This window comes from Entelurus aequoreus, linkage group LG24 (assembly GCF_033978785.1).
Source record: "Entelurus aequoreus isolate RoL-2023_Sb linkage group LG24, RoL_Eaeq_v1.1, whole genome shotgun sequence".
In the NCBI taxonomy this organism is placed as follows: domain Eukaryota; kingdom Metazoa; phylum Chordata; class Actinopteri; order Syngnathiformes; family Syngnathidae; genus Entelurus; species Entelurus aequoreus.
In genome coordinates this window covers 41,189,985-41,217,779 of record NC_084754.1, presented here as the reverse complement: position 1 = coordinate 41,217,779, position 27,795 = coordinate 41,189,985, and the positions used below count along the sequence as shown (strand labels likewise).

The 27,795-nt window shown below is 38.8% G+C and overlaps 1 protein-coding gene across 1 annotated transcript in view; it reads left to right on the top strand.

The window, feature by feature from the left end:
- The window catches only part of hgfb (hepatocyte growth factor b), a 108,691-nt gene that overhangs the window by 8,242 nt on the left and 72,654 nt on the right, over positions 1 to 27,795 (top strand). Inside the window, exons 2-4 of the mRNA XM_062035832.1 lie at positions 565 to 724; positions 4,120 to 4,232; positions 18,119 to 18,233. Of these exons, the coding sequence (XP_061891816.1) occupies positions 565 to 724; positions 4,120 to 4,232; positions 18,119 to 18,233 (388 nt within the window). The remainder of the gene's footprint in view (positions 1 to 564; positions 725 to 4,119; positions 4,233 to 18,118; positions 18,234 to 27,795) is intronic.

Sequence of the window (27,795 nt, the reverse complement as noted above, 5' to 3'; positions counted from 1 at the left end):
AATAAAAATACAGCTTCACCACTTAAGTCATATTTTTGGCGCTGAAGAAACTTGTCTATGATTGTCGCGCCAGACGTCCTCTTTTTGTTTGAGATTGTCATTACTGCCACAAGTAGTGGAAACGTGTATTACAACGGTGTGCCGCTCGACCCTATGGTTAAGAAACACTGCTCTATAAGACGCCTCCTGATTGGCAACCAGGGGCAGATGTTTCTTGATCGCCAATCAGAGGAGGAGGCAGACAGGAAGTGGAACAAAAAATAAGAGCGCTGGACAAGAAATAGAATAAACTGGTTTTGTGGTGATTTGGCCGAACACCCTCAGGTTGCGGTGAGCGTTTTGTAAAGCGCATGAGAAATTTCAAGTCAGTTTGGAAACAAACTTGACCGATTTTCACTCTTGTACGTAGCGGTTCAGCAATAGTTCGCTTACACAAACTCATGATTGAGAGCAAGCGGGAGTATTTAAAAAAAACAACAACAAACAATGACTACTTCTCTCACCTGAGCACGACTAGTCGAAACTCTCCGATGTGGCTAATGTTGTGTTCCTCCATGGCATCAGAGGGGAGAAGAAACGCCCTGCAGGACTACCAGAGGACGGATGGCGTGCGTCTGGTGGTCACGCCCCCCAGCCCCTCCCACCTAACCAAAACCAGGAAGATCAGCGTTGCCAAGTGTGCTCGAATCTGCAGCCGCAACAAAAAACTCCCCTTCACCTGCAGGTAATGTTGTGGATGAAACGTACTTGCAGAGGTGGGTAGTAACACGCTACATTTACTCCGTTACATCTACTTGAGTAACTTTTGGGATAAATTGTACTTCTAAGAGTAGTTTTAATGCAACATACATTTACTTTTACTTGAGTATATTTATAGAGAAGAAACGCTACTTTTACTCCGCTCCATTTATCTACATTCAGCTCGCTACTCGCTACTGATTTTTATCCATCTGTTAATGCACGCTTTGTTTGTTTTGGTTTGTCAGACAGACCTTCAAAGTAGGATCTGTCGCATGCCTGCGTTTCACCAATCAAATACAGTCACTGGTGACGTTTGACTCCGTTTCACCAATCAAATGCAGTCACTGGTGACGTTTGACTCCGTTTCACCAATCAAATACAGTCACTGGTGACGTTTGACTCCGTTTCACCAATCAAATGCAGTCACTGGTGACGTTTGACTCAGTTTTACCAATCAAATACAGTCACAGGTGACGTTTGACTCCGTTTCACCAATCAAATGCAGTCACTGGTGACGTTTGACTCCGTTTTACCAATCAAATGCAGTCACAGGTGACGTTTGACTCGGTTTCACCAATCCAATGCAGTCACTGGTGACGTTTGACTCGGTTTCACCAATCAAATACAGTCACTGGTGACGTTTGACTCCGTTTCACCAATCAAATGCAGTCACAGGTGACGTTTGACTCAGTTTCACCAATCAAATGCAGTCACTGGTGACGTTTGAGTCCGTTTCACCAATCAAATGCAGTCACTGGTGACGTTTGACTGCGTTTCACCAATCAAATGGAGTCACTGTTGACATTTGACTCTGTTATACCAATCAAATGCAGTCACTGGTGACGTTTGACTACGTTTCACCAATCAAATGCAGTCACTGGTGACGTTTGACTGCGTTTCACCAATCAAATGGAGTCACTGTTGACATTTGACTCTGTTATACCAATCAAATGCAGTCACTGGTGACGTTGGACTCCGTTTCACCAATCAAATGCAGTCACTGGTGACGTTTGACTGCGTTTCACCAATCAAATGGAGTCACTGGTGACGTTTGACTCTATTTCACCAATCAAATGCAGTCACTGGTGACGTTTGACTCTGTTTCACCAATCAAATGCAGTCACTGGTGACGTTGGACTCCGTTTCACCAATCAAATGCAGTCACTGTTGACGTTTGACTCCGTTTTACCAATCAAATGCAGTCACTGGTGACGTTTGACTCCGTTTCACCAATCAAATACAGTCACTGGTGACGTTTGACTCCGTTTCACCAATCAAATACAGTCACAGGTGACGTTTGACTCCAGTTCACCAATCAAATGCAGTCACTGGTGACGTTTGACTCCATTTCACCAATCAAATGCAGTCACTGGTGACGTTTGACTCGGTTTCACCAATCAAATACAGTCACTGGTGACGTTTGACTCCGTTTCACCAATCAAATACAGTCACTGGTGACGTTTGACTCTGTTATACCAATCAAATGCAGTCACTGGTGACGTTTGACTACGTTTCACCAATCAAATGTAGTCACTGGTGACGTTGGACTCCGTTTCACCAATCAAATACAGTCACTGGTGACGTTTGACTACGTTTCACCAATCAAATGTAGTCACTGGTGACGTTGGACTCCGTTTCACCAATCAAATGCAGTCACTGGTGACGTTTGACTGCGTTTCACCAATCAAATGGAGTCACTGGTGACGTTTGACTCTATTTCACCAATCAAATGCAGTCACTGGTGACGTTTGACTCTGTTTCACCAATCAAATGCAGTCACTGGTGACGTTGGACTCCGTTTCACCAATCAAATGCAGTCACTGTTGACGTTTGACTCCGTTTTACCAATCAAATGCAGTCACTGGTGACGTTTGACTCCGTTTCACCAATCAAATACAGTCACTGGTGACGTTTGACTCCGTTTCACCAATCAAATACAGTCACAGGTGACGTTTGACTCCAGTTCACCAATCAAATGCAGTCACTGGTGACGTTTGACTCCATTTCACCAATCAAATGCAGTCACTGGTGACGTTTGACTCGGTTTCACCAATCAAATACAGTCACTGGTGACGTTTGACTCCGTTTCACCAATCAAATACAGTCACTGGTGACGTTTGACTCGGTTTCACCAATCAAATGCAGTCACTGGTGACGTTGGACTCCGTTTCACCAATCAAATGCAGTCACTGGTGACGTTTGACTCCATTTCACCAATCAAATGCAGTCACTGGTGACGTTTGACTCGGTTTCACCAATCAAATACAGTCACTGGTGACGTTTGACTCCGTTTCACCAATCAAATACAGTCACTGGTGACGTTTGACTCGGTTTCACCAATCAAATGCAGTCACTGGTGACGTTTGACTCCGTTTCACCAATCAAATACAGTCACTGGTGACGTTTGACTCCCTTTCACCAATCAAACAGAGTCAGGCGGTCACGTGATTAACTGCACATAAAGTTTCAGCGGCAACAAGCTTAAAGCTTACATGAACTCAACGTCAAATTTGAGGAAGCACAAGGCGGTAAGTAACGTTAGTAGATATTTTGGCTGTCACCGTAGGCTGATGTTAGCTTCCCTGCTATGAATCACTGTCAAATGTACATCGTGTGGGGACATTTATTAACGCACTGCAGCTTCATTGAGAGACAGACAAAGACACACACACACACACACACACACACACACACACACACACACACACACACACACACACACACACACACACACACACACACACACACACACACACACACACACACACACACACACACACACACACACACACACGCATGCATGCATAGAAACACCAATCAGAAGTGCACAGTGTGTTCCCAGGTGCAGCCCACACCTATCAGTTTATGGTTTGCGTAAAGGCTAACTTGTTATTTTCCTTTGTAATCTCTGCCTACTGAGCCTTTGGTGCTGTTAAGTTATTGTGGCTCAATTTGCCTTATTTTTTTTTATGTTAATGTATTATTATTTAATATATATTATTGTTTTAGTTGCTTAAGAGATATTCCTGCCTCTGAATTTGCTCATTGCTATTGTTATGTTTTTGTGCATTATTTGTTGCCGTCATCATTAAACGAACAGGTTACTCATCAGTTACTCAGTACTTGAGTAGTTTTTTCACAACATACTTTTTACTTTTACTCAAGTAGTTATTTGGGTGACTACTCCTTACTTTTACTTGAGTAATAAATCTCTAAAGTAACAGTACTCTGACTTGAGTACAATTTCTGGCTACTCTACCCACCTCTGCATACTTGTACACAAGGTGAATAATAATCATGTATCGGTGCCTTTCATGCATGGAGTGATCATTAAAATCACCTTTTCCCTTTTTTCTGACTGCCTCATTTTGTGTCTAGAGCCTTCCTCTATGATCACCAAAACAGGAAATGCCAGTGGTTGTCTTTTGACCGGAACTCGCTGATCGCCCAATTGCACAACGACGTCAACTTCCAGCTTCATCAAAAGAAAGGTAACCGTTGTTAACGTACTCATCGTACATCAAACATACAGTCGCCATCAAAAGTGTACATACACTTGTAAAGAACATCATGTCATGGCTGTCTTGAGATTCCAATCATTTCTACAACTCTTTTTTTTTCGTGATGGAGTGATTATCACTCTAAAATTCAAGCCATCCACAAGCTTCTGCTTGAATGTTTGACCACTCCTCTTGACTAAATTGGTGCAGTTCAGCTAAATGTGTTAGTTTTCTGACATGGACTTGTTTCTTCAGCATTGTCCACACATTTAAGTCAGGACTTTGGGAAGGCCATTCCAAAACCTTCATTCTAGCCTGATTTAGCCATTCCTTTACCACTTTTGACGTGTGTTTGGGGTCATTGTCCTGTTGGTACACCCAACTGCGCCCACGACCCAACCTCCGGGCTGATGATTTTACATCACATGGACAAAGATAACACCTTCTGGAGGAAAGTTATGTGGTCAGATGAAACAAAAATTGAGCTGTTTGGCCTCAATACCCAGCAATATGTTTGGAGGAGAAAAGGTGAAGCCTTTAATCCAAGGAACAAAATTCCTACCGTCAAGCATGGTGGTGGTCATATTATGCTCTGGGCCTGTTTTGCTGCCAATGGAACTGGTGCTTTACAGAGAGTAAATGGGACAATGAAAAAGGAGGATTACCTCCAAATTCTTCAGGACAAGCTAAAATCATCAGCCCGGAGGTTGGGTCTTGGGCGCAGTTGGGTGTTCCAACAGGACAATGACCCCAAACACATGTCAAAAGTGGTAAAGGAAGGGCTAAATCAGGCTAGAATGAAGGTTTTAGAATGGCCTTACCAAAGTCCTGACTTAAACGTGTGGACAATGCTGAAGAAACAAGTCCATGTCAGAAAAGCAACACATTTAGATGAACTGCAGCAATTTTGTGGTCAAAAATTCAAGCAGAAGCTTGTGGATGGCTACCAAAATCACCTTATTGCAGTTAAACTTGCCAATGGACATGTAAGCAAGTATTAACATTGCTGTATGTATACTTTTGACCCAGCACATTTGCTCACATTTTCAGTAGACTCATAATAAATTCATAAAAGAAGCAAACTTCATGAATGTTTTTTGTGACCAACAAGTATGTGCTCCAATCACTCTATCACAAAAAAAATAAGAATTGTAGAAATGATTGGAAACTCAAGACAGCCGTGACATGATGTTTTTTACAAGTGTGATCACGACTGTAGCGTGTCTGCCTGGTAGCATTCGGCTGACCAATAGCCTGGAGGTACTTTAGCATTCTTCAGATGTCTTCCCGCGAGGAGTAAACAAGGAAGGGCATGGACCAGTGTCGTGTTTATTGTGTGGCGGCACATTATGCTTCATTTTCTGTTATTAAGCAGCATTTGTGTAAACTGTGGAAAACCCTCCCGCCCTGAATGTCCCACACAACACGGAAATTCTGCACCCAAACACAATGCAGATTATTATGAAAACACAACACAACACAATCCAGCATTGACCGACAATACAGTGTTCACAAGTTTAGTTTGACTTCCAAACCATTTTCCCTAACTAGGAAATATTATGTGCATTAATTTGTTCTATTGTCAAAGGTAAAGCCTTTATTGCTGTATTTTTTGGACTATAAGGTGCACTGGACTATAAGGCGCCAGATAATGTCTCCTAATAGGTGCCATTTTCGGGTCTTTATACACACACCATGATAATACCCGTATGTTGAAGCACAGTACGTCTGACTATGGTAGCCGTAATGCCACAACAATCCATCAAGTGGTGTGGCTTTGTAGCTTACCAAACTTGTACTAAAACATTTTTGAGCACCGTGTATAATGTTCTATATTCTCAATGGAACATTTGAAGTATTGGTGTTGTTTACTGGTGTCATCTTGCAGTCTACACGTATCTATTATGTGTGACTGCCATCTACTGGCCACACTTATCATTACACCATGTACCAAATAAAATAGGTCGGTAAGCACATCCATAATTATTCCGTATATTAGGCACACCGGGTTATAAGACGCATTGAAGGGGTTATATTATGATTATTTTCTACATTTTAAAAGACTTCCTTGTGGTCTACATAACATGTAATGGTCGTTATTTGGTCAAAATGGTGCATAGATTATGTTTTACAGACCATCTTCAAACCGCTTTCTGACCCTCTTTTCAGGATGCGCGCACACATTTTTGTGACTTATGCATATCCAAAATAAACATTAGCACGTACCAATAGGTAAGAAAATGTTAATTTTGCATATTAGGACAAAACAAAATGCCAGATAATGTCTCCTAATAGTTGGCATTTTCAGGTCTTCATACACACACCATGATAATACCCGTATGTTGAAGCACAGTACGTCTGACTATGGTAGCCGTAATGCCACAACAATCCATCAAGCGGTGTGGCTTTGTAGCTTACCAAAGTTGTACTAAAACATTTATAAGCACCATGTGTAATGTTCTATATTCTCAATGGAACATTTGAAGTTTTGGTGTTGTTTACTTGAGTCATATTGCAGTCTACACGTATCTCTTATGAGTGACTGCCATCTACTGGTCACAGTTATCATTACACCATGTACCAAATAAAATAGGTCTGTAAGCACATTATTCCGTATATTAGGCACACCGGGTTATAAGACGCATTGAAGGGGTTATATAATGATTATTTTCTACATTTTAAAAGACTTCCTTGTGTTCTACATAACATGTAATGGTCGTTATTTGGTCAAAATGGTGCATAGATTATGTTTTACAGACCGTCTTCAAACCGCTTTCTGACCCTCTTTTCAGGATGCGCGCACACATTTTTGGGACTTATGCATATCCAAAATAAACATTAGCACGTACCAATATGTAAGAAAATGTTAATTTTGCATAATAGGACAAAACAAAACACCAGATAATGTCTCCTAATAGTAGGCATTTCAGGTCTTTATACACACACCATGATAATACCCGTATGTTGAAGCACAGTACGTCTGACTATGGTAGCCGTAATGCCACAACAATCCATCAAGTGGCGTGGCTTTGTAGCTTACCAAACTTGTACTAAAACATTTTTGAGCACCGTGTATAATGTTCTATATTCTCAATGGAACATTTGAAGTATTGGTGTTGTTTACTGGCGTCATCTTGCAGTCTACACGTATCTCTTATGTGTGACTGCCATCTACTGGTCACACTTATCATTACATCATGTACCAAATAAAATAGGTCGGTAAGCACATCCATAATTATTCCGTATATTAGGCACACCGGGTTATAAGGCGCATTGAAGGGGTCATATTATGATTATTTTCTACATTTTATAATACTTCCTTGTGGTCTACATAACATGTAACGGTAGTTATTTGGTCAAAATGTTGCATAGATTATGTTTTACAGACCATCTTCAAACCGCTTTCTGACCCTCTTTTCAGGATTTGTGCACACATTTTCGGGACTTATGCATATCCCAAATACACATTAGCAGGTACCAATAGGTAAGAAAATGTTAATTTTGCATATTAGGACAAAACAAAATGCCAGATAATGTCTCCTAATAGTTGGCATTTTCAGGTCTTCATACACACACCATGATAATACCCGTATGTTGAAGCACAGTACGTCTGACTATGGTAGCCGTAATGCCACAACAATCCATCAAGCGGTGTGGCTTTGTAGCTTACCAAAGTTGTACTAAAGCATTTATAAGCACCATGTGTAATGTTCTATATTCTCAATGGAACATTTGAAGTTTTGGTGTTGTTTACTTGAGTCATATTGCAGTCTACACGTATCTCTAATGAGTGACTGCCATCTACTGGTCACAGTTATCATTACACCATGTACCAAATAAAATAGGTCTGTAAGCACATTATTCCGTATATTAGGCACACCGGGTTATAAGACGCATTGAAGGGGTCATATTATGATTATTTTCTACATTTTAAAAGACTTTATTGTGGTCTACATAACATGTAATGGTCGTTATTTGGTCAAAATGGTGCATAGATTATGTTTTACAGACCGTCTTCAAACCGCTTTCTGACCCTCTTTTCAGGATGCGCGCACACATTTTTGGGACTTATGCATATCCAAAATAAACATTAGCACCTACCAATAGGTAAGAAAATGTTAATTTTGCATAATAGGACAAAACAAAACACCAGATAATGTCTCCTAATAGTTGGCATTTCAGGTCTTTATACACACACCATGATAATACCCGTATGTTGAAGCACAGTACGTCTGACTATGGTAGCCGTAATGCCACAACAATCCATCAAGTGGCGTGGCTTTGTAGCTTACCAAACTTGTACTAAAACATTTTTGAGCACCGTGTATAATGTTCTATATTCTCAATGGAACATTTGAAGTTTTGGTGTTGTTTACTGGCGTCATCTTGCAGTCTACACGTATCTCTTATGTGTGACTGCCATCTACTGGTCACACTTATCATTACACCATGTACCAAATAAAATAGGTCGGTAAGCACATCCATAATTATTCCATATATTAGGCACACCGGGTTATAAGGCGCATTGAAGGGGTCATATTATGATTATTTTCTACATTTTATAATACTTCCTTGTGGTCTACATAACATGTAACGGTAGTTATTTGGTCAAACTGTTGCATAGATTATGTTTTACAGACCGTCTTCAAACCGCTTTCTGACCCTCTTTTCAGGATTTGTGCACACATTTTCGGGACTTATGCATATCCCAAATACACATTAGCAGGTACCAATAGGTAAGAAAATGTTAATTTTGCATATTAGGACAAAACAAAATGCCAGATAATGTCTCCTAATAGTTGGCATTTTCAGGTCTTCATACACACACCATGATAATACCCGTATGTTGAAGCACAGTACGTCTGACTATGGTAGCCGTAATGCCACAACAATCCATCAAGCGGTGTGGCTTTGTAGCTTACCAAAGTTGTACTAAAACATTTATAAGCACCATGTGTAATGTTCTATATTCTCAATGGAACATTTGAAGTTTTGGTGTTGTTTACTTGAGTCATATTGCAGTCTACACGTATCTCTTATGAGTGACTGCCATCTACTGGTCACAGTTATCATTACACCATGTACCAAATAAAATAGGTCTGTAAGCACATTATTCCGTATATTAGGCACACCGGGTTATAAGACGCATTGAAGGGGTCATATTATGATTATTTTCTACATTTTAAAAGACTTCCTTGTGGTCTACATAACATGTAATGGTCGTTATTTGGTCAAAATGGTGCATAGATTATGTTTTACAGACCGTCTTTAAACCGCTTTCTGACCCTCTTTTCAGGATGCGCGCACACATTTTTGGGACTTATGCATATCCAAAATAAACATTAGCATGTACCAATAGGTAAGAAAATGTTAATTTTGCATAATAGGACAAAACAAAACACCAGATAATGTCTCCTAATAGTTGGCATTTCAGGTCTTTATACACACACCATGATAACACCCGTATGTTGAAGCACAGTACGTCTGACTATGGTAGCCGTAATGCCACAACAATCCATCAAGTGGCGTGGCTTTGTAGCTTACCAAACTTGTACTAAAACATTTTTGAGCACCGTGTATAATGTTCTATATTCTCAATGGAACATTTGAAGTTTTGGTGTTGTTTACTGGCGTCATCTTGCAGTCTACACGTATCTCTTATGTGTGACTGCCATCTACTGGTCACACTTATCATTACACCATGTACCAAATAAAATAGGTCGGTAAGCACATCCATAATTATTCCATATATTAGGCACACCGGGTTATAAGGCGCATTGAAGGGGTCATATTATGATTATTTTCTACATTTTATAATACTTCCTTGTGGTCTACATAACATGTAACGGTAGTTATTTGGTCAAACTGTTGCATAGATTATGTTTTACAGACCATCTTCAAACCGCTTTCTGACCCTCTTTTCAGGATTTGTGCACACATTTTCGGGACTTATGCATATCCCAAATACACATTAGCAGGTACCAATAGGTAAGAAAATGTTAATTTTGCATATTAGGACAAAACAAAATGCCAGATAATGTCTCCTAATAGTTGGCATTTTCAGGTCTTCATACACACACCATGATAATACCCGTATGTTGAAGCACAGTACGTCTGACTATGGTAGCCGTAATGCCACAACAATCCATCAAGCGGTGTGGCTTTGTAGCTTACCAAAGTTGTACTAAAACATTTATAAGCACCATGTGTAATGTTCTATATTCTCAATGGAACATTTGAAGTTTTGGTGTTGTTTACTTGAGTCATATTGCAGTCTACACGTATCTCTTATGAGTGACTGCCATCTACTGGTCACAGTTATCATTACACCATGTACCAAATAAAATAGGTCTGTAAGCACATTATTCCGTATATTAGGCACACCGGGTTATAAGACGCATTGAAGGGGTCATATTATGATTATTTTCTACATTTTAAAAGACTTCCTTGTGGTCTACATAACATGTAATGGTCGTTATTTGGTCAAAATGGTGCATAGATTATGTTTTACAGACCGTCTTCAAACCGCTTTCTGACCCTCTTTTCAGGATGCGCGCACACATTTTTGGGACTTATGCATATCCAAAATAAACATTAGCACGTACCAATAGGTAAGAAAATGTTAATTTTGCATAATAGGACAAAACAAAACACCAGATAATGTCTCCTAATAGTTGGCATTTCAGGTCTTTATACACACACCATGATAACACCCGTATGTTGAAGCACAGTACGTCTGACTATGGTAGCCGTAATGCCACAACAATCCATCAAGTGGCGTGGCTTTGTAGCTTACCAAACTTGTACTAAAACATTTTTGAGCACCGTGTATAATGTTCTATATTCTCAATGGAACATTTGAAGTTTTGGTTGTGTTTACTGGCGTCATCTTGCAGTCTACACGTATCTCTTATGTGTGACTACCATCTACTGGTCACACTTATCATTACACCATGTACCAAATAAAATAGGTCGGTAAGCACATCCATAATTATTCCATATATTAGGCACACCGGGTTATAAGGCGCATTGAAGGGGTCATATTATGATTATTTTCTACATTTTAAAAGACTTCCTTGTGGTCTACATAACATGTAACGGTAGTTATTTGGTCAAAATGTTGCATAGATTATGTTTTACAGACCATCTTCAAACCGCTTTCTCACCTTCTTTTCAGGATTTGTGCACACATTTTCGGGACTTATGCATATCCCAAATACACATTAGCAGGTACCAATAGGTAAGAAAATGTTAATTTTGCATATTAGGACAAAACAAAATGCCAGATAATGTCTCCTAATAGTTGGCATTTTCAGGTCTTCATACACACACCATGATAATACCCGTATGTTGAAGCACAGTACGTCTGACTATGGTAGCCGTAATGCCACAACAATCCATCAAGCGGTGTGGCTTTGTAGTTTACCAAAGTTGTACTAAAACATTTATAAGCACCATGTGTAATGTTCTATATTCTCAATGGAACATTTGACATTTTGGTGTTGTTTACTTGAGTCATATTGCAGTCTACACGTATCTCTTATGAGTGACTGCTATCTACTGGTCACAGTTATCATTACACCATGTACCAAATAAAATAGGTCTGTAAGCACATTATTCCGTATATTAGGCACACCGGGTTATAAGGCGCATTGAAGGGGTTATATTATGATTATTTTCTACATTTTAAAAGACTTCCGTGTGGTCTACATAACATGTAATGGTCGTTATTTGGTCAAAATGTTGCATAGATTATGTTTTACAGACCGTCTTCAAACCGCTTTCTGACCCTCTTTTCAGGATGCGCGCACACATTTTTGGGACTTATGCAAATACACATTAGCAGGTACCAATAGGTAAGAAAATGTTAATTTTGCATAATAGGACAAAATGTCTCCTAATAGTTGCCATTTTGGGGTCCTTATACGCACACCATAATAATACCCCTATGTTGAAGCACAGTATGTCTGACTATGGTAGCCGTTGTTCTGTTAGACCAGTAACAATAGCCAATGTTGTTTATATATTGTATATATGTTGTTTGCTTTAAAAACTGTAACTGTGAGCAAACAGCTCCTTTAAGAATGGTAAAATGAAACCAAATTAACTACAATAAATTAAAACTACCCAAGTGGCATCCTAATTGCCAAATGGGGTGGAACGCAAATAGAGTCCACACGCGTGCAGAGTATGGTTTCTACTCGCAATACACCGCATGATAAGGCCTAAGTTCTAGCCAGCTATGGCCTAAGTCAGGGGTGTCAAACTTGTTTTCATTGAGGGCCACATCACAGTTATAGTTGCCCTAAGAGGGCCGTTTTTAACAATGAGTAATATATGAATATACATGTATATATATAATACATTAACAATATATGTTATAAAATATATATAAGTTGCCAAAAAAATATTTAAATTTTACTTTAAAAACTGGCAGCTCAGTCACCAGAATTTTACAGTAAAAGCAGTGTTTTTTTTACAGCATATAAAACAATTGAATAAATAGAATGGAATGGAGAAACAACACCACTGTTTTTAGCAGTAAAATTCATGCAACAGAGCTGCCAGTTTGTTTGTTTTTTACCGTAAAATCTTGTTGTTTCAATGTTTTTTTGTCAGTTTTTTTATCTTTTTGTCACAAGTTGTTGGTGACGAACCCCAAGATGCAGAGAAGGCAGGATTGGTGCAGGAAAACATGATTTAATGTTCAAAATACATGTCAAACACAAACCAGGAACTAGGAATAGCCAAACTGGAAAACGGGAAACAGAAAAACTGGAAATAGCTACCGGCTAACAGGATCTGGATAACAGGATAACACAACACAAGGAGCTAGGAGACAGCAAACTGTAAATAGCTATAGGAACCAGCCAACAGGAACAGCTTACCGCAAATAACGACATGGACGAGTATTAGCACGACAGGTAGTGTAGACAACGACAGGTAGTAGCTCTAACGACAATCAGTAGACATCGACAATACTCCAGCACAGACTGGATGGCAAGGCAGGTTTAAATAGCAGCTGGCTGATTGACACCAGGTGCCAATCAGCCACAGCTGAGGGAAAACAGCACTAAGGGAGAAAAGCAGGAAACAACCAAAATAAGAGCGCTGACAGGAAACAAGGACAAACACAGAGGAAAAACTAAAACATAACCAAACTGTCAGGGACAAGCCTGACAGTTTTAGTGTCTTACTGTATATGGAAAAAAACAGTACCAAAGTTGATTTTACGGTAAAAAAACTCAGTCGGCGGAATTCAACCTTAAAATCCATTGTCAATTTTACAGTCTACCATTTGATTGATAATTTGAGTGTAAACGAAAGGACGACATTCAGTCGATAGACGGTTGCGATTAGCCAATCATATCACGAGTTGTTGACAGTAGCCCATCTAGGAAGCGTTACATCCATCCATCCATCTCCTTCCGCTTATCCGAGGTCGGGTCGCAGGGGCAGCAGCCTAAGCAGGGAAACCCAGACTTCCCTCTCCCCAGCCACTTCGTCCAGCTCCTCCCGGGGGATACCGAGGCGTTCCCAGGCCAGCCGGGAGACATAGTCTTTCCAACGTGTCCTGGGTCTTCCCTGTGGCCTCCTACCGGTCGGACGTGCCCTAAACACCTCCCTAGGGAGGCGTTCGGGTGGCATCCTGACCAGATGCCCGAACCACCTCATCTGGCTCCTCTCCATGTGGAGGAGCAGCGGCTTTACTTTGAGCTTCCCCGGATGGCAGAGCTTCTCACCCTATCTCTAAGGGAGAGCCCCGCCACCCGGCGGAGTAAACTCATTTCGGCCGCTTGTACCCGTGATCTTGTCCTTTCGGTCATAACCCAAAGCTCATGACCATGGGTGAGGATGGGAACGTAGATCGACCGGTAAATTGAGAGCTTTGCCTTCCGGCTCAGCTCCTTCTTCACCACAACGGATCGATACAGCGTCCGCATTACTGAAGACGCCGCACCGATCTGCCTGTCGATCTTACGATCCACTCTTCCCTCACTCGTGAACAAGACTCCTAGGTACTTGAACTCCTCCACTTGGGGCAGGGTCTCCTCCCCAACCCGGAGAAGGCATTCCACCCTTTTCCGGGCGAGAACCATGGACTCGGACTTGGAGGTACTAATTCACACTCGGCTGCGAACCGATCCAGTGAGAGCTGAAGATCTTGGCCAGATGAAGCCATCAGGACCACATCATCTGCAAAAAGCAGAGACCTAATCCTGCAGCCACCAAACCGGATCCCCTCAACGCCTTGACTGCGCCTAGAAATTCTGTCCATAAAAGTTATGAACAGAATGGGTGACCTTGGTGGAGTCCAACCCTCACTGGAAACGTGTCCGACTTACTGCCGGCAATGCGGACTAAGCTCTGACACTGATCATACAGGGAGCGGACTGCCACAATCAGACAGCCCGATACCCCATACTCTCTAAGCACTCTCGAAGCGTTACGTTTAACTTGATTGTGATTGGATACTCCCTTGTCACTCCCGAGGCAGTATCCAATCACAAGTTGTGATTTACAAAAGCAGGAAGTGGCACCGGAGCCATACCCGGCCATCGCAGAAATCAGCGGTCCTCACTTTTTTAACCCACAAAGACGGAGAGCAGATATATATTTGCAAGGCCATTTTTGAGAAGGATATTTAAAGAAGAAAACTAGATCTTATGAGACGAGGTCGGCCGACCCCGGAAGCTAGCTAGTGAGATGGTTTGCCTGCCAATCAACCAACTACGAGCAGATGTGGCTTAGACAGCTTACACAGCGTCGGATGGGTGCTACAAATTGTGAGTTTTATTTTTTCACCTTTATTATGTTTTTTACCATTATTTTGATTTTGACGGTACCACGCAAGATATGTTTTAACTGATGATTTGGGTTTATTGATTTTTAAATGCGCCGAAAAATAGCCTGTTTTGTACACTGTTGGCCAGTAGTGCGCAAGTGTGTTTCTGTGTAGTATTTCTCCAATCGTGGTCACGTGGCAACATAAATTAAGGAATTTTGAGAGGTTTTTATTGAAGTCGGACTAAGTAGGACATCACTGAAGGCCCATGCGGGGTACACTGGGTTTTAGGAAGTCTTGCATGTTTGCGTGTATACACACTAAAAAAGGCTGGGTTATTTTGATAACCCAATTTATGAGTTGCGATTGTTGGGTTAAATTGTTTAGTTATTTTTATGAATAGCAATTTATGTTTGGCGTTGTAAGGGTATTATTTTAACTCAATTTCTGGATTTTCAAAACTATGAACCATTTTGAGTTTTTTGAGTTTGAGTTTGAGTTTATTTCGAACATGCAAGCATACAACATGATACATCACAATTTCCAGTTTCTTTTCAACATGTTCGAAAAGGAGTAGGAAGAAGCGGAGTTTATTTAATCCTACCCCTTTTCTTTACATAACAGTTGCAAAACTTTTTGTTCACTTCCTGTTCACAATTTTTTCACAATAAACTCCATAAGTAATTACAATAAAAATAAATAAATAAATAATAGTAAGAATTGAATAATAATAATTGGTGAAGTAAGTCATATTTCATATGATGAGATAAGTAAGATTACTTTAAGAATGAATGAATGGATGGATGAAATAAATTGAGAATGTTTGTCATGGTTCTTCTTCTTTGTACTTTGTAAACACTTTAAGTTTGAAGAGTTTCTTGAAGTGTATCATATTAGTACATTGTTTGATTGCTTTGCTTAATCCATTCCATAATTTAATTCCACATATTGATATACTGAAGGTCTTCAGTGTTGTACGTGCAAACAAATGTTTTAAATTACGTTTTTCTCTAAGATTATATTTCTCCTCTTTTGTTGAGAAGAATTGTTGTATATTCTTGGCTAGCAGGTTATAGTTTGCTTTGTGTATAATTTTAGCTGTTTGCAAATTCACTATGTCGTGGAATTTCAGTATTTTTGATTCAATAAATAAAGGGTTTGTATGTTCTCTATATCCAACATTATGTATTATTCTAACTGATCTTTTTTGTAACACCGTTAATGAATGAAGTGTACTTTTGTAATTATTTCCCCATATTTCTACACAGTAACTCAGATATGGTAACACTAGTGAGCAGTAGAGAATATGAAGGGATTTTTGGTCTAGAACATGTTTTGCTTTATTCATTATTGAGGTGTTTCTTGCAACTTTATGTTGTATATTTTTTACGTGAGATTTCCAGTTCAATTTATCATCAATCATTATACCTAGAAATTTGGTTTCGTTTACTCTTTCAATTTCTATTCCGTCTATTTGTATTTGTGTTTGACTTTCTCTTCTACTGTTACCAAATAGCATTATTTTAGTTTTACTAAGATTCAACGATAGTCTGTTTTTGTCAAACCATCTTTTTAATTTGTTAATTTCTTCTGTTATTATTTGTATTATCTCCTGTGTGTTCTCTCCTGAACAAAACGCTGTTGTAACATCCGCAAATTATACTAACTTTAAATCTTTTGTAACTTTACAAATGTCATTTATATAGAGATTGAATAATTTAGGTCCTAGTATTGATCCCTGAGGTACACCACAGGATATATTTAGCGTTGTAGACGTGTGTTCGCCTAGCTTCACGTATTGTTTCCTGTTCGTTAGATAACTTCTTATCCAGTTTAAGACTAAACCTCTGATGCCATATCGTTCTAGTTTTTTGATTAAAATATTGTGATTAATTGTGTCAAATGCTTTAGTTAGATCCATAAAAACCGCTGCTGCACATTTTTTACTATCTATTGCAATGGTAATTTCTTCTGTAATTTCAATTAAAGCCATTGAAGTTGAAACATTAGCTCTGTATCCATATTGGTTCTCTTCGAGTATTCTATTTTTATTTTGGGTTGTTTTTCAATGAGTAACGCATTTTTGGATACAATTTATTAAAAATGTATTTTTTTCTTAAAGGGAATTTTATTAAGGATTAATCTCATTAACATTATTTACAATCTTATGTATGTGAAAATATTTGAGCATGCTGCCCGGATCCTGTTTGTTATGTATCTCGTGCGCACGAGAAACTTTTTATAAAAATATAAAAAAAAATGTAAAAAAAAAATTCTAATTTTTTTTTTAGACATGTATCTCGTGCGCACGAGAAATTATCTCGTGTGCAAAAGATACATGTCTAAAAAAATATTTAAAAAAAAAGAATAATAAATGTTTTTTGTTTTTTCTTATAATTTTAGAAAAAGTTTCTCGTGCGCACGAGATACATAACAAACAGGATCCGGGCAGCATGCTCAAATATTTTCACATACATAAGATTGTAAATAATGTTAATGAGATTAGTCCTTTTAATTTAATTTAATTCCCTTTAAGAAAAAAATACCTTTTTAATAAATTGTATCCAAAAATGCGTTACTCATTGAAAAACAACCCAAAACAACCTAAAAAAAAATTTAAAAAAATTAAATTCCCCCATGTCCCTTTAGGGGCTCCGTACTTTTGAGTATATTTTAATGGAATAAAAATCATTTTGATCAGTAGTTGGGAAGGAGTAGGACAAACCAGCAGGAAAAATTATAGTTTTTAATCAACTATTGGGTCAAGGAGGCACTAAATTGCGCAACTCACTAGTTAGGTTTGGAATAACCCAACATTGTAGTGAGCATAACTCAGCTTTGGTGTTAAATAAATTCAACCCAATAGTTGGGTTATGAATCAATTAACATTGAGTTAACATAACTTTTGAGTGAATTAATTCAACGCAAAGGTTGGGTTAAAAAAATGTACCCAAAATGTTGTGTTAAAATAACTCAAATTTGTCCTTTTCTGAACCAGCAGTTGGGTTAAAATTGGGTTATTTTTTAACTTAACATTTTTTAGTGTGTAATGTTAGTTACTTTTTAACACTATTCCTATTGTTTCTTCCAGATTATGTACGTGAGTGTATCGTGGGTACAGGTCAGAGCTACAGGGGTCGAAGGTCGGTGACAGTCGCTGGGATCCAGTGCCAGGCATGGGCCTCCAATATTCCTCACGAGCACAAGTAAGGACCCAATAAGTCATTACCGCAATGTGGGGACAAAAAAGTGTTTGTTTTGGCCTGTTAGTGATGCAATTAGTCAGTAGCTACAGGCGAGCGTGTGTGTGTGTGTGTACACTTTGTAGAGCGTAGAGGGGTGCAGTGCTTCATCAAAACTGACATTGTTGCACACATTGTTTTCTTGCTGAAGGCTCTCTGTTTACCCAAAAGTGTGTGTGTGTGTGTGTGTGTGTTCTTGCATTTCTACCCTTCTTGAGACATCAAGAAGGAAAAGTACCTTCCATACGAGGAGGTGTGAACAAGTGATGACATAAATCATGGTCCCAATAAGAAAAATTATTGCATCTAATAGAAAATGTCTCATTTGCACTCCTGGTGGTGAAATCTATCAAAATGAGGGTGGTCCCAATAAAGAGGGATTTTTCAAATTGACTGTGTGTCGGTTTTAAAAGTGCTCCCCCTCTGGTCAACATAAGAAATAACAAGTGTGTGTAAGAAATTGGAATGCACCCCCTTTAACCAAAATTAATTAACGAAAAAAATATATATATATAAAAACAGTCGTGCTCATAAGTTTACATACTCTGGGAGAATTTATGATTTCTTGGCCATCCTTCAGAGAATTTGAATGACAACACAAAAACCTTTCTTCCACTCATGCTTATTGGTTGTGTGAAGCTATTTATTGGCAAACAACTGTGTTTACTCTTTTTCAATCAAAATGACAAAAAAAAAAGTACCCAAATGACCCTGATCAAAAGTTTACATACCCCAGTGACTTTGACCTGATAACATGCACAAAAGTTGACACAAACAGGTTTGAATGGCTAATCAAGGTTCCAATCCTCACCTGTGACATGTTTGTTTGTAATTAATGTGTGTGTATAAAAGGTCAGTGAGTTTCTGGGCTTCTGACAGACCATTGCATTTTTCATCCAGTGCTGCACAGATGTTTCCGGATTCTGAGTCATGGGGAAGGCAAAATAATTGTCAAAGGATCCGCAAGATAAGGTAATTGAACTGCATAAAACAGGAACGGGGTATAAAAAGTTTTCCAAGGAATTGAGAATGTCAATCAGCAGTGTTCAAATGCTGATTAGGAAGTGGAAAATGAAGGATTCAGGTAGACCAGCAATGATTTCAGCCACAACTGCCAGGAAAATTGTTCGAGATGCAAAGACAAATCCACAAACAACTTCAGCTGAAATACGGAACTCTCTGAAAAATGGTGGTGTGGCTGTTTCAAGATGCACAATAAGGAGGCACTTGAAGTAAAATGGGCTGCACGGTCGAGTCGCCAGAAGAAAGCCATTTCTGCACAAATGTCAGAAAGTATCCCGCTTACATTACGCCAAACAGCACAGAGACAAGCCTCAAAACTTTTGGAACAAAGTAATTTGGAGTGATGGCTTTCTTCTGGCGACTCGACCATGCAGCCCATTTTTATTCAAGTGCCTCCTTATTGTGCATCTTGAAACAGCCACACCACCATTTTTCAGAGAGTCCTGTATTTCAGCCGAAGCTATTTGTGGATTTTTCTTTGCATCTCGAACAATTTTCCTGGCAGTTGTGGCTGAAATCTTTGCTGGTCGACCTGAATCCCTCATTTTCCACTTCTTAATCAGCGTTTGAACACTGCTGATTGGCATTCTCAATTCCTTGGAAAACTTTTTATACCCCTTTCCTGTTTTATGCAGTTCAATTACCTTATCTCGCAGATCTTTGCCTTCCCCATGACTCAGAATCCAGAAACATCTGTGCAGCACTGGATGTAAGATGCAAACTCACTGACCTTTTATACACACACATTAATTACAAACAAACAGGCCACAGGTGAGGATTGGAACCTTGATTAGCCATTCAAACCTGTTTGTGTCAACTTTTGTGCATGTTATCACATCAAAGTCACTGGGGTATGTAAACTTTTGATCAGGGTCATTTGGGTACTTTCTTTTGTCATATTGATTGAAAAAGAGTAAACACAGTTGTTTGCCAATAAATAGCTTCTCACAACCATTAAGCATGAGTGGAATAAAGGTTTTTGTGTTATCATTCATATTCTCTGAAGAATGGCCAAGAAATCATACATTCTCCCAGGGTATGTAAACTTATGAGCACAACTGTATATATATACTGTATATAGAAACATACTGTAATAACTTGAAGTAAATAATAAAGATTGAAAACCAATTACAAAAAATAAATAAATAAATAAATAAATTAACTAAAAGTAATATTTTTCTCACAATGTGTAGACTTTTTTGTTATAAATTGGGAACAATTTTTCATATTCTTCCTGTTCCTGTAATGTTACAGTATTTTCTCATAAAATTTGGACTTTTTTTAATGTAAAATTATGACTTTTTTATGTAAAATTGTAACTTTTTAATGTAAACGTATAACTTTTTAATGTAAAATTATAACTTTTTTATGTAAAATTATTGCACCTGGGGATAGGTTGATTGGCAACACTAAATGGTCCCTAGTGTGTGAATGTGAGTGTGAATGTTGTCTGTCTGTCTGTATTGGCCCTGTGATGAGGTGGCGTATTGTCCAGGGTGCACCCCGCCTTCCGCCCGAATGCAGCTGAGATAGGCTCCAGCACCCCCCGCGACCCTGAACGGGACAAGCGGTAGAAAATGGATGGATGGATTATTACTTTTTTATGTAAAATTATTACTTTTTTAATGCAAAATGGTGACATTTGCCATATGCAATTCCGACTTGTATCACACTATTGCCAATTTTGTTGTTGTTCTTGTAAAACAGTGACATTTTTTTGAGTGAAATTATGACTTCCGTCATCATTTTGCCAAGTAAAATTCAGATTTTTATTATAATATTGCAACATTTTAAAGTTTTCTTGTAAAATTGCGACTGTTATTGAGTAAAATTCCAACTTTTATCATATTTTGCACAAATGCTCAGTTTTTCTTCTATAATTTTGACCTGCGTTGAGTAAAACTACGACTTGTATTATAATACTGCCAAAATTCAAAAATGTTCTTGTGAAATTGTGACCGTTTTCTTGTGAAATTCCAACTCATTTTTCACAACAAGCTTTTTTATATGTGCATAGTATGTATATAATATTAATGTTGTAAATACAAATATTTATATATCTAGAAAGGGTGGTCCTAAAATGAGGGTGGTCCCTAAAAAGAGGGATTTTTCAAATTGGCTGTGTGTCGGTTTTAAAAGTGCTCCCCCCTCTGGTCAACATATGAAATAACAAGTGTGTGTAAGAAATTGAAATGCACCCCCTTTGACCAAAATGTATTTAAAAAAAAACATGTATATATGCACTGTATATGGAAACATACTGTAATAACTTGAAGTAAATAATAAAGATTAAAAACCAATCACAAAAACATAAAACAAATAAAACAATTAACTAAAAGCAGTCTTTTTCTCACAATGTGTCGACATTTTTCTTATAAAATTGGGAACAATTTCTCATATTCTTTCTGTTTCTGTAATATTGCAGTATTTTCTCGTAAAATTATGACTTTTTTAATGTAAAATTATGACTTTTTAATGTAAAATTATACATTTTTTATGTAAAATTATAACTTTGTGCATAGTATGTATATATTATTAATGTTGTAATTACAAATCTTTATATTTCTAGAAAGGGTGGTCCTAAAGAGGTAGGCCTTATTAGGAGGTCTCAAGAAAGTAAGAAATACAAGAGTGTGTGTGTGTGTGTGTGTGTGTGTGTGTGTGTGTGTGTGTGTGTGTGTGTGTGTGTGTGTGTGTGTGTGTGTGCTTGTGCGTGTTTAAACAGGATTAAGATAATATCTAAGAGCCTCGAGCAAAGCTGGAGGTACATCCCCCCCCCCCCCACCGTTCTATTCCCAGACACCGCACGTTTTTCAATTGCGTGTTTGCTGCCTGATTGTAAATAGCTGCCTGTAAAAAATAAAATGAGCCAATTAAGAAGATGTTCCTCATGCACGCAGTGAACCGTTGTTTCTCCACAAGAGAAAACATGTACTTCAAGTGAAAAAGTGTTTTGCTTGAGGAAAAAAACCTGAAATGGATGTGTTTAATTTACAAGTGAGTGTCCGCTACTTGACCTTTGATCTCAAGTGAAGTACCCTTTAAATCAATAGTGATCCTGCTTGGACATTGAGAAAACAGTATGGAAAATTTGAAGATGACTTAGTTTATGTTTATATTGTGTATGTATGTAATAAATGTATTACATATCATGTTTATTTCTTTAAATATATATATATGTATATATATATATATATATATATATATATATATATATATATATATATATATATATATATATATATATATATGTATATATATATATATATATATATATATATATATATATATATATATATATATATATATATATATATATATATGTATATATATATATATGTATGTATGTATATATGTATATATATATATATATATATATATATATATATATATATATATATATATATATATATATATATATATATATATATATATATATATATATATATGTATATATATATATATGTATGTATGTATGTATGTATGTATGTATGTATGTATGTATGTGTGGGGAAAAAATCACAAGACTATTTCATCTCTACAGGCCTGTTTCATGAGGGGTTTTCCTCAATCCTCAGGAGGATTGAGGAAAACCCCTCATGAAACAGGCCTGTAGAGATGAAATAGTCTTCTGATTTTTTCCCCACACATACATATTACGCTCTACCACGGTATCGAGCACTATTTTTTGGATAATCTAATTAAGATATATATATATATATATATATATATATATATATATATATATATATATATATATATATATATATATATATATATATATATATATATATATATATATATATATATATATATATACATATATATATATATATATATATATATATATATATATATATATATATATATATATATATATATATATATATATATATATATATATATATATATATATATATATATATATATATACAGTACAGGCCAAAAGTTTGGACACACCTTCTCCTCATTCAATGTGTTTTCTTTATTTTCATGACTATTTACATTGTAGATTGTCACATCAAAACTATGAATGAACACATGTGGAGTTATGTACTTAACCAAAAAAAGGTGATTTACCTGAAAACATGTTTTATATTGTAGTTTCTTCAAAATAGCTGATTACTATTTTGCACACTCTTGGCATTCTCTCGATGAGCTTCAAGAGGTAGTCACCTGAAAGGGTTTTCACTTATCAGGGTTGATTAGTGGAATTTCTTGCTTTATCAATGGGGTTGGGACTATCAGTTGTGTTGTGAATGAGAAGGTGTGTCCAAAATTTTGGCCTGTACTGTAGACAAAACCCAAAACCAGTGAAGTTGGTACGTTGTTTAAATGGTAAATAAAAACAGAATACAATGATTTGCAAATCCTTTTCAAGTTATATTCAATTGAATAGACTGCAAAGACAAGATATTTAACGTTCGAACTGGAAAATGTTGTTACTTTTTTGCAAATTTGGAATTTGGTTCCTGCAGCATGTTTCAAAAAGCTGGCACAAGAGGCAATAAAGACTGAGAAAGTTAAGGAATGCTCATCAAACACTTATTAGGAACATCCCACAGGTGAACAGGCTAATTGGGAACAGGTGGGTGCCATGATTGGGTATAAAGTCAGCATACCCATTCACAAACAAGGATGGGGCGAGGGTCACCACTTTGTGAACAAATGCGTGAGTCCAAAAGTTAAAAACAACATTTCTCAACCAGCTATTGCAAGGAATTTAGGGATTTCACCATCTACGGTTCGTAATATCTTTAAAGGGTTCAGAGAATCTGGAGAAATCACTGCACGTAAGCCATAATATTACAGAACTTCGATCCCTCATGCGGTACTGCATCAAAAAGTGACATAAGTGTGTAAAGGATATCACCACATGGACTCAGGAACACTTCAGGAAACCACTGTCAGTAATTAGAGTTGGTTGCTACATCTGTAAGTGCAAGTTAAAACTTTACTATGCAAAGCCAAAGCCATTTATCAACAACACCCAGAGACGCCGCCGGCTTTGCTGGGCCGAGCTCATCGAAGATGGACTGATGTAAAGTGGAAAAGTGTCTTGTGGTCTGACGAGTCCACATTTCAAATTGTTTATGGAAACTGTGTACGTTGTGTGCTCCGGAACAAATAAGAAAAGATAGGTTTTCCGGATTGTTATAGGCGCAAAGTTGAAAAGCCAGCATCTGTGATGGTATGGGGGTGTATTAGTGCCCAAGACATGTGTAACTTACACATCTGTGAAGGCGCCATTAATGCTGAAAGGTACATACAGGTTTTGGAGCAACATGTGTTGCCATCCAAGCAACGTTATCATGGACGCCCCTGCTTATTTCAGCAAGACAATGCCAAGCCACGTGTTACATCAACGTGGCTTCATAGTAAAAGAATGCGGGTACTAGACTGGCCTGCCTGTAGTCCAGACCTGTCTCCCATTGAAATATGTGGCGCATTATGAAGCCTAAAATACCACAACAACCATGTTTACTAAGTGTTGTTAAAAGGAAAGGCCATGTAACACAGTGGTGAACATGCCCTTTCCCAACTACTTTGGCACGTGTTGCAGCCATGAAATTCTAAGTTAATTATTATTTGCAAAAAAAAAAAAAGTGTATGAGTTTGAACATCAAATATCTTGTCTTTGTAGTGCATTCAATTGAATATGGGTTGAAAAGGATTTGCAAATCATTGTATTCCGTTTATATTTACATCTAACACAATTTCCCAACTCATATGGAAATGGGGTTTGTACTTGGAGAGCATGCGTAGTGCCAGCAACTCCTTGCCACCAAGAGCATCTAATCTCTTGAAGACAACAATGTTTGTCCGAGAGGGCGGGAAAAACACCCTAACAGCTTTCCACCAAACCAGAAGCAGCACACCTATACATGGCCCGCGACTGGAAGATGCTGGCAGACATCGGCAAACAGCTAGTTTTCCAACCTGAGATTGCCTCTACCAACCTCAGGCCAGACTTGGTGCTCTGGTCCCCTTCGGTGAAGACTGCTTACATCATAGAGCTCAAAGTCCCATGGGAGAACTCTGTGGAGGAGGCCTATGAACGTAAGAAGCTGCGCTACTCAGAGCTAGCAGAAGAAGCGAGGCAGCGTGGCTGGAACACCAAAGTCTATCCAGTTGAAGTGAGATGCAGAGGATTTGTGGCGTCGTCTACCATCAGACTGCTGAGGGAACTCGGCAGCCACGGTGGCGTCTCAAGCTCAGCATGGATAAGACAACATATTCAATGTTCCACCTCAACAACATGGAAGCAGCCCGTGAGATGAGCACCATGGTGGATAATGCCCGGTTACAGTCCCAGCCCGTTCCCACGTACCTCGGTGTGAAGCTTGACAGAACACTGACATTCAAACAACACCTGCACAATGCCAAGGCAAAGACAAGTGCCCGTGCCGCCCTAATACGGCGGCTAGCTGGCACCACATGGGGAGCTACGACGAAAATACTGCACATGTCCACGCTGGCCCTGGTGTTCTCAGCCGCCGAGTACTGTGCCCCGGTTTTGTGCCGTAGCGCCCATGTAAAGAAGTTGGATGTCGCCCTCAACAGCGCCCTGCGGACCGTCTCCGGGTGCCTGCGAGGGACCCCAGTAAACCAACTGCCCATTCTCGCTGGCATCGCCCCGGCAAACATCAGACGAGAAGCAGCCACACTGGCCCTCTCCCGAAAGGCACAGACCAGCGAATCCCACCTCCTCCATAAGATTTTTACAGAAACACCACGACTCGTGCGCCTAAAGTCAAGGCGCCCCTTTGCCATGCAAGCCCACGAGCTGCTCAGCACAACATCAGCTGATACTTCCAAGGCCACCTGGGTCAAGACGAGATGGAGAGAACAGTAGAAGTTAGCAGAACCATCTAGGCTGCACCAGTACATCGACGACCCCACAGACGTCTCTGGCCAGGAACTTCCCCGGAAGCTTGAGGACGCTACGGAGCAGCAATGAAGAGGTGGTGACTTGCGCAAGATGCCTCCTGCGAGTGTGGGGACCCAGTCCAGACAGTAGAGCACATAGTAACTAGTTGCCCCAAACACCGGCCACCGAATGGCGAACAAGGTCTGATTGACCTGGACGATGACACGTTGACCTGGCTCGCCTCAACAGAGCTGAAAATCTAAGGACACACGACAGACGAAGAAGCCACGGTCAGGCTCTGCGGAGGACCATCAGAGCAGTCTCAGAGGCAGCTGAAAGAAGCAGCCAGTGGATTTGGCTCAAGCGGAAGGACCCCGGTTGGGCCCCGTAAACAGCAGTGTAACAGGGTGAATTTCGGGAACAGTTGAGCACGGGACACAAGCTGAGGACTGATCATCCTTCAGAGGTTGTTTAGTGTTTGAAGGCCGAAACACCCAATGATGCAAGGGCACACTACTGAAGATGTGTCACTTGTCCAATTGTCCTGGAATTTAACCCTGACCAAGTCTCATATCCCACACAACTCACAAGAACACCCCACCCCCCCACACTCCCACGTTGTCTGTCTACCACTCTCAACAACAAGGACGTCTCAAGTGAGTACTCACCACATTTGGCACAAGGGACTGTTCAACATCTCGTCCTGTGTTTTTTGTTTCTGTTACCATATAGCATTATTTTACTTATACTGAGATTCAAAGATAGTCTGTTTGTGTCAAACAATATATTCCAGAGTGCTTTGGTCCCAGTAGTGGGTTCTTTTTCAGTCAAACTGAATGAAAATAAGCAAAGAGACTGAATCAACAATGCGTGAAATGTTCTGTTTAGGCTCTCGATTCAGCGTAACAATGCAATGTTTGCCTGTACGATAACTGAAACTGGGTACAAAAACCAGGGCAAACCTTCCTCGAATAACCAAATCAAACCTACCAAAACTGTACTACAATGTACAGTACAGGCCATAAGTTTGGACGCACCCATCTCATTCACAACACAACTGATGGTCCCAACCCCATTGATAAAGCAATAAATTCCACTAATCAACCCTGGTTGACGACCTCTTGAAGCTCATGGAGAGAATGCCAAGAGTGTGCATAGCAAGTGGCTATTTTGATACAAAGGGTCGCTATTTTGAAAAAACTAGAATATAAATCATGTTTTCAGTTATTTGTACTTGTTTTGTTAAGAACATAACTCCACATGTTCATAGTTTTTATGTGACAATATACAATGTAAATAGTCATGAAAATAAAGAAAACCCGTTGAATGAGAAGGTGTGTCCAACCTTCTGGCCTGTACTGTACAATAAAACAAATAACCTACACATTTAACCCAGCAGACAGCATTTTAGTTTGCAATATTAGACTGAATTGATTTAATGTGATTTAATCTGGCCAATCATGTCTTTACTTGATGCAAAAAAGTATTTAGTGCATTGCCTTTGAACTCCAACAAAATGTGTATTTTTACATTTTTCTAAAGAAATCATTTATTTGTAGTCTTTCTGTAAATGCATCGTAAACCTCAAACTGGACAGCTCACTGTAAGTACACTACCGTTCAAAAGTTTGGG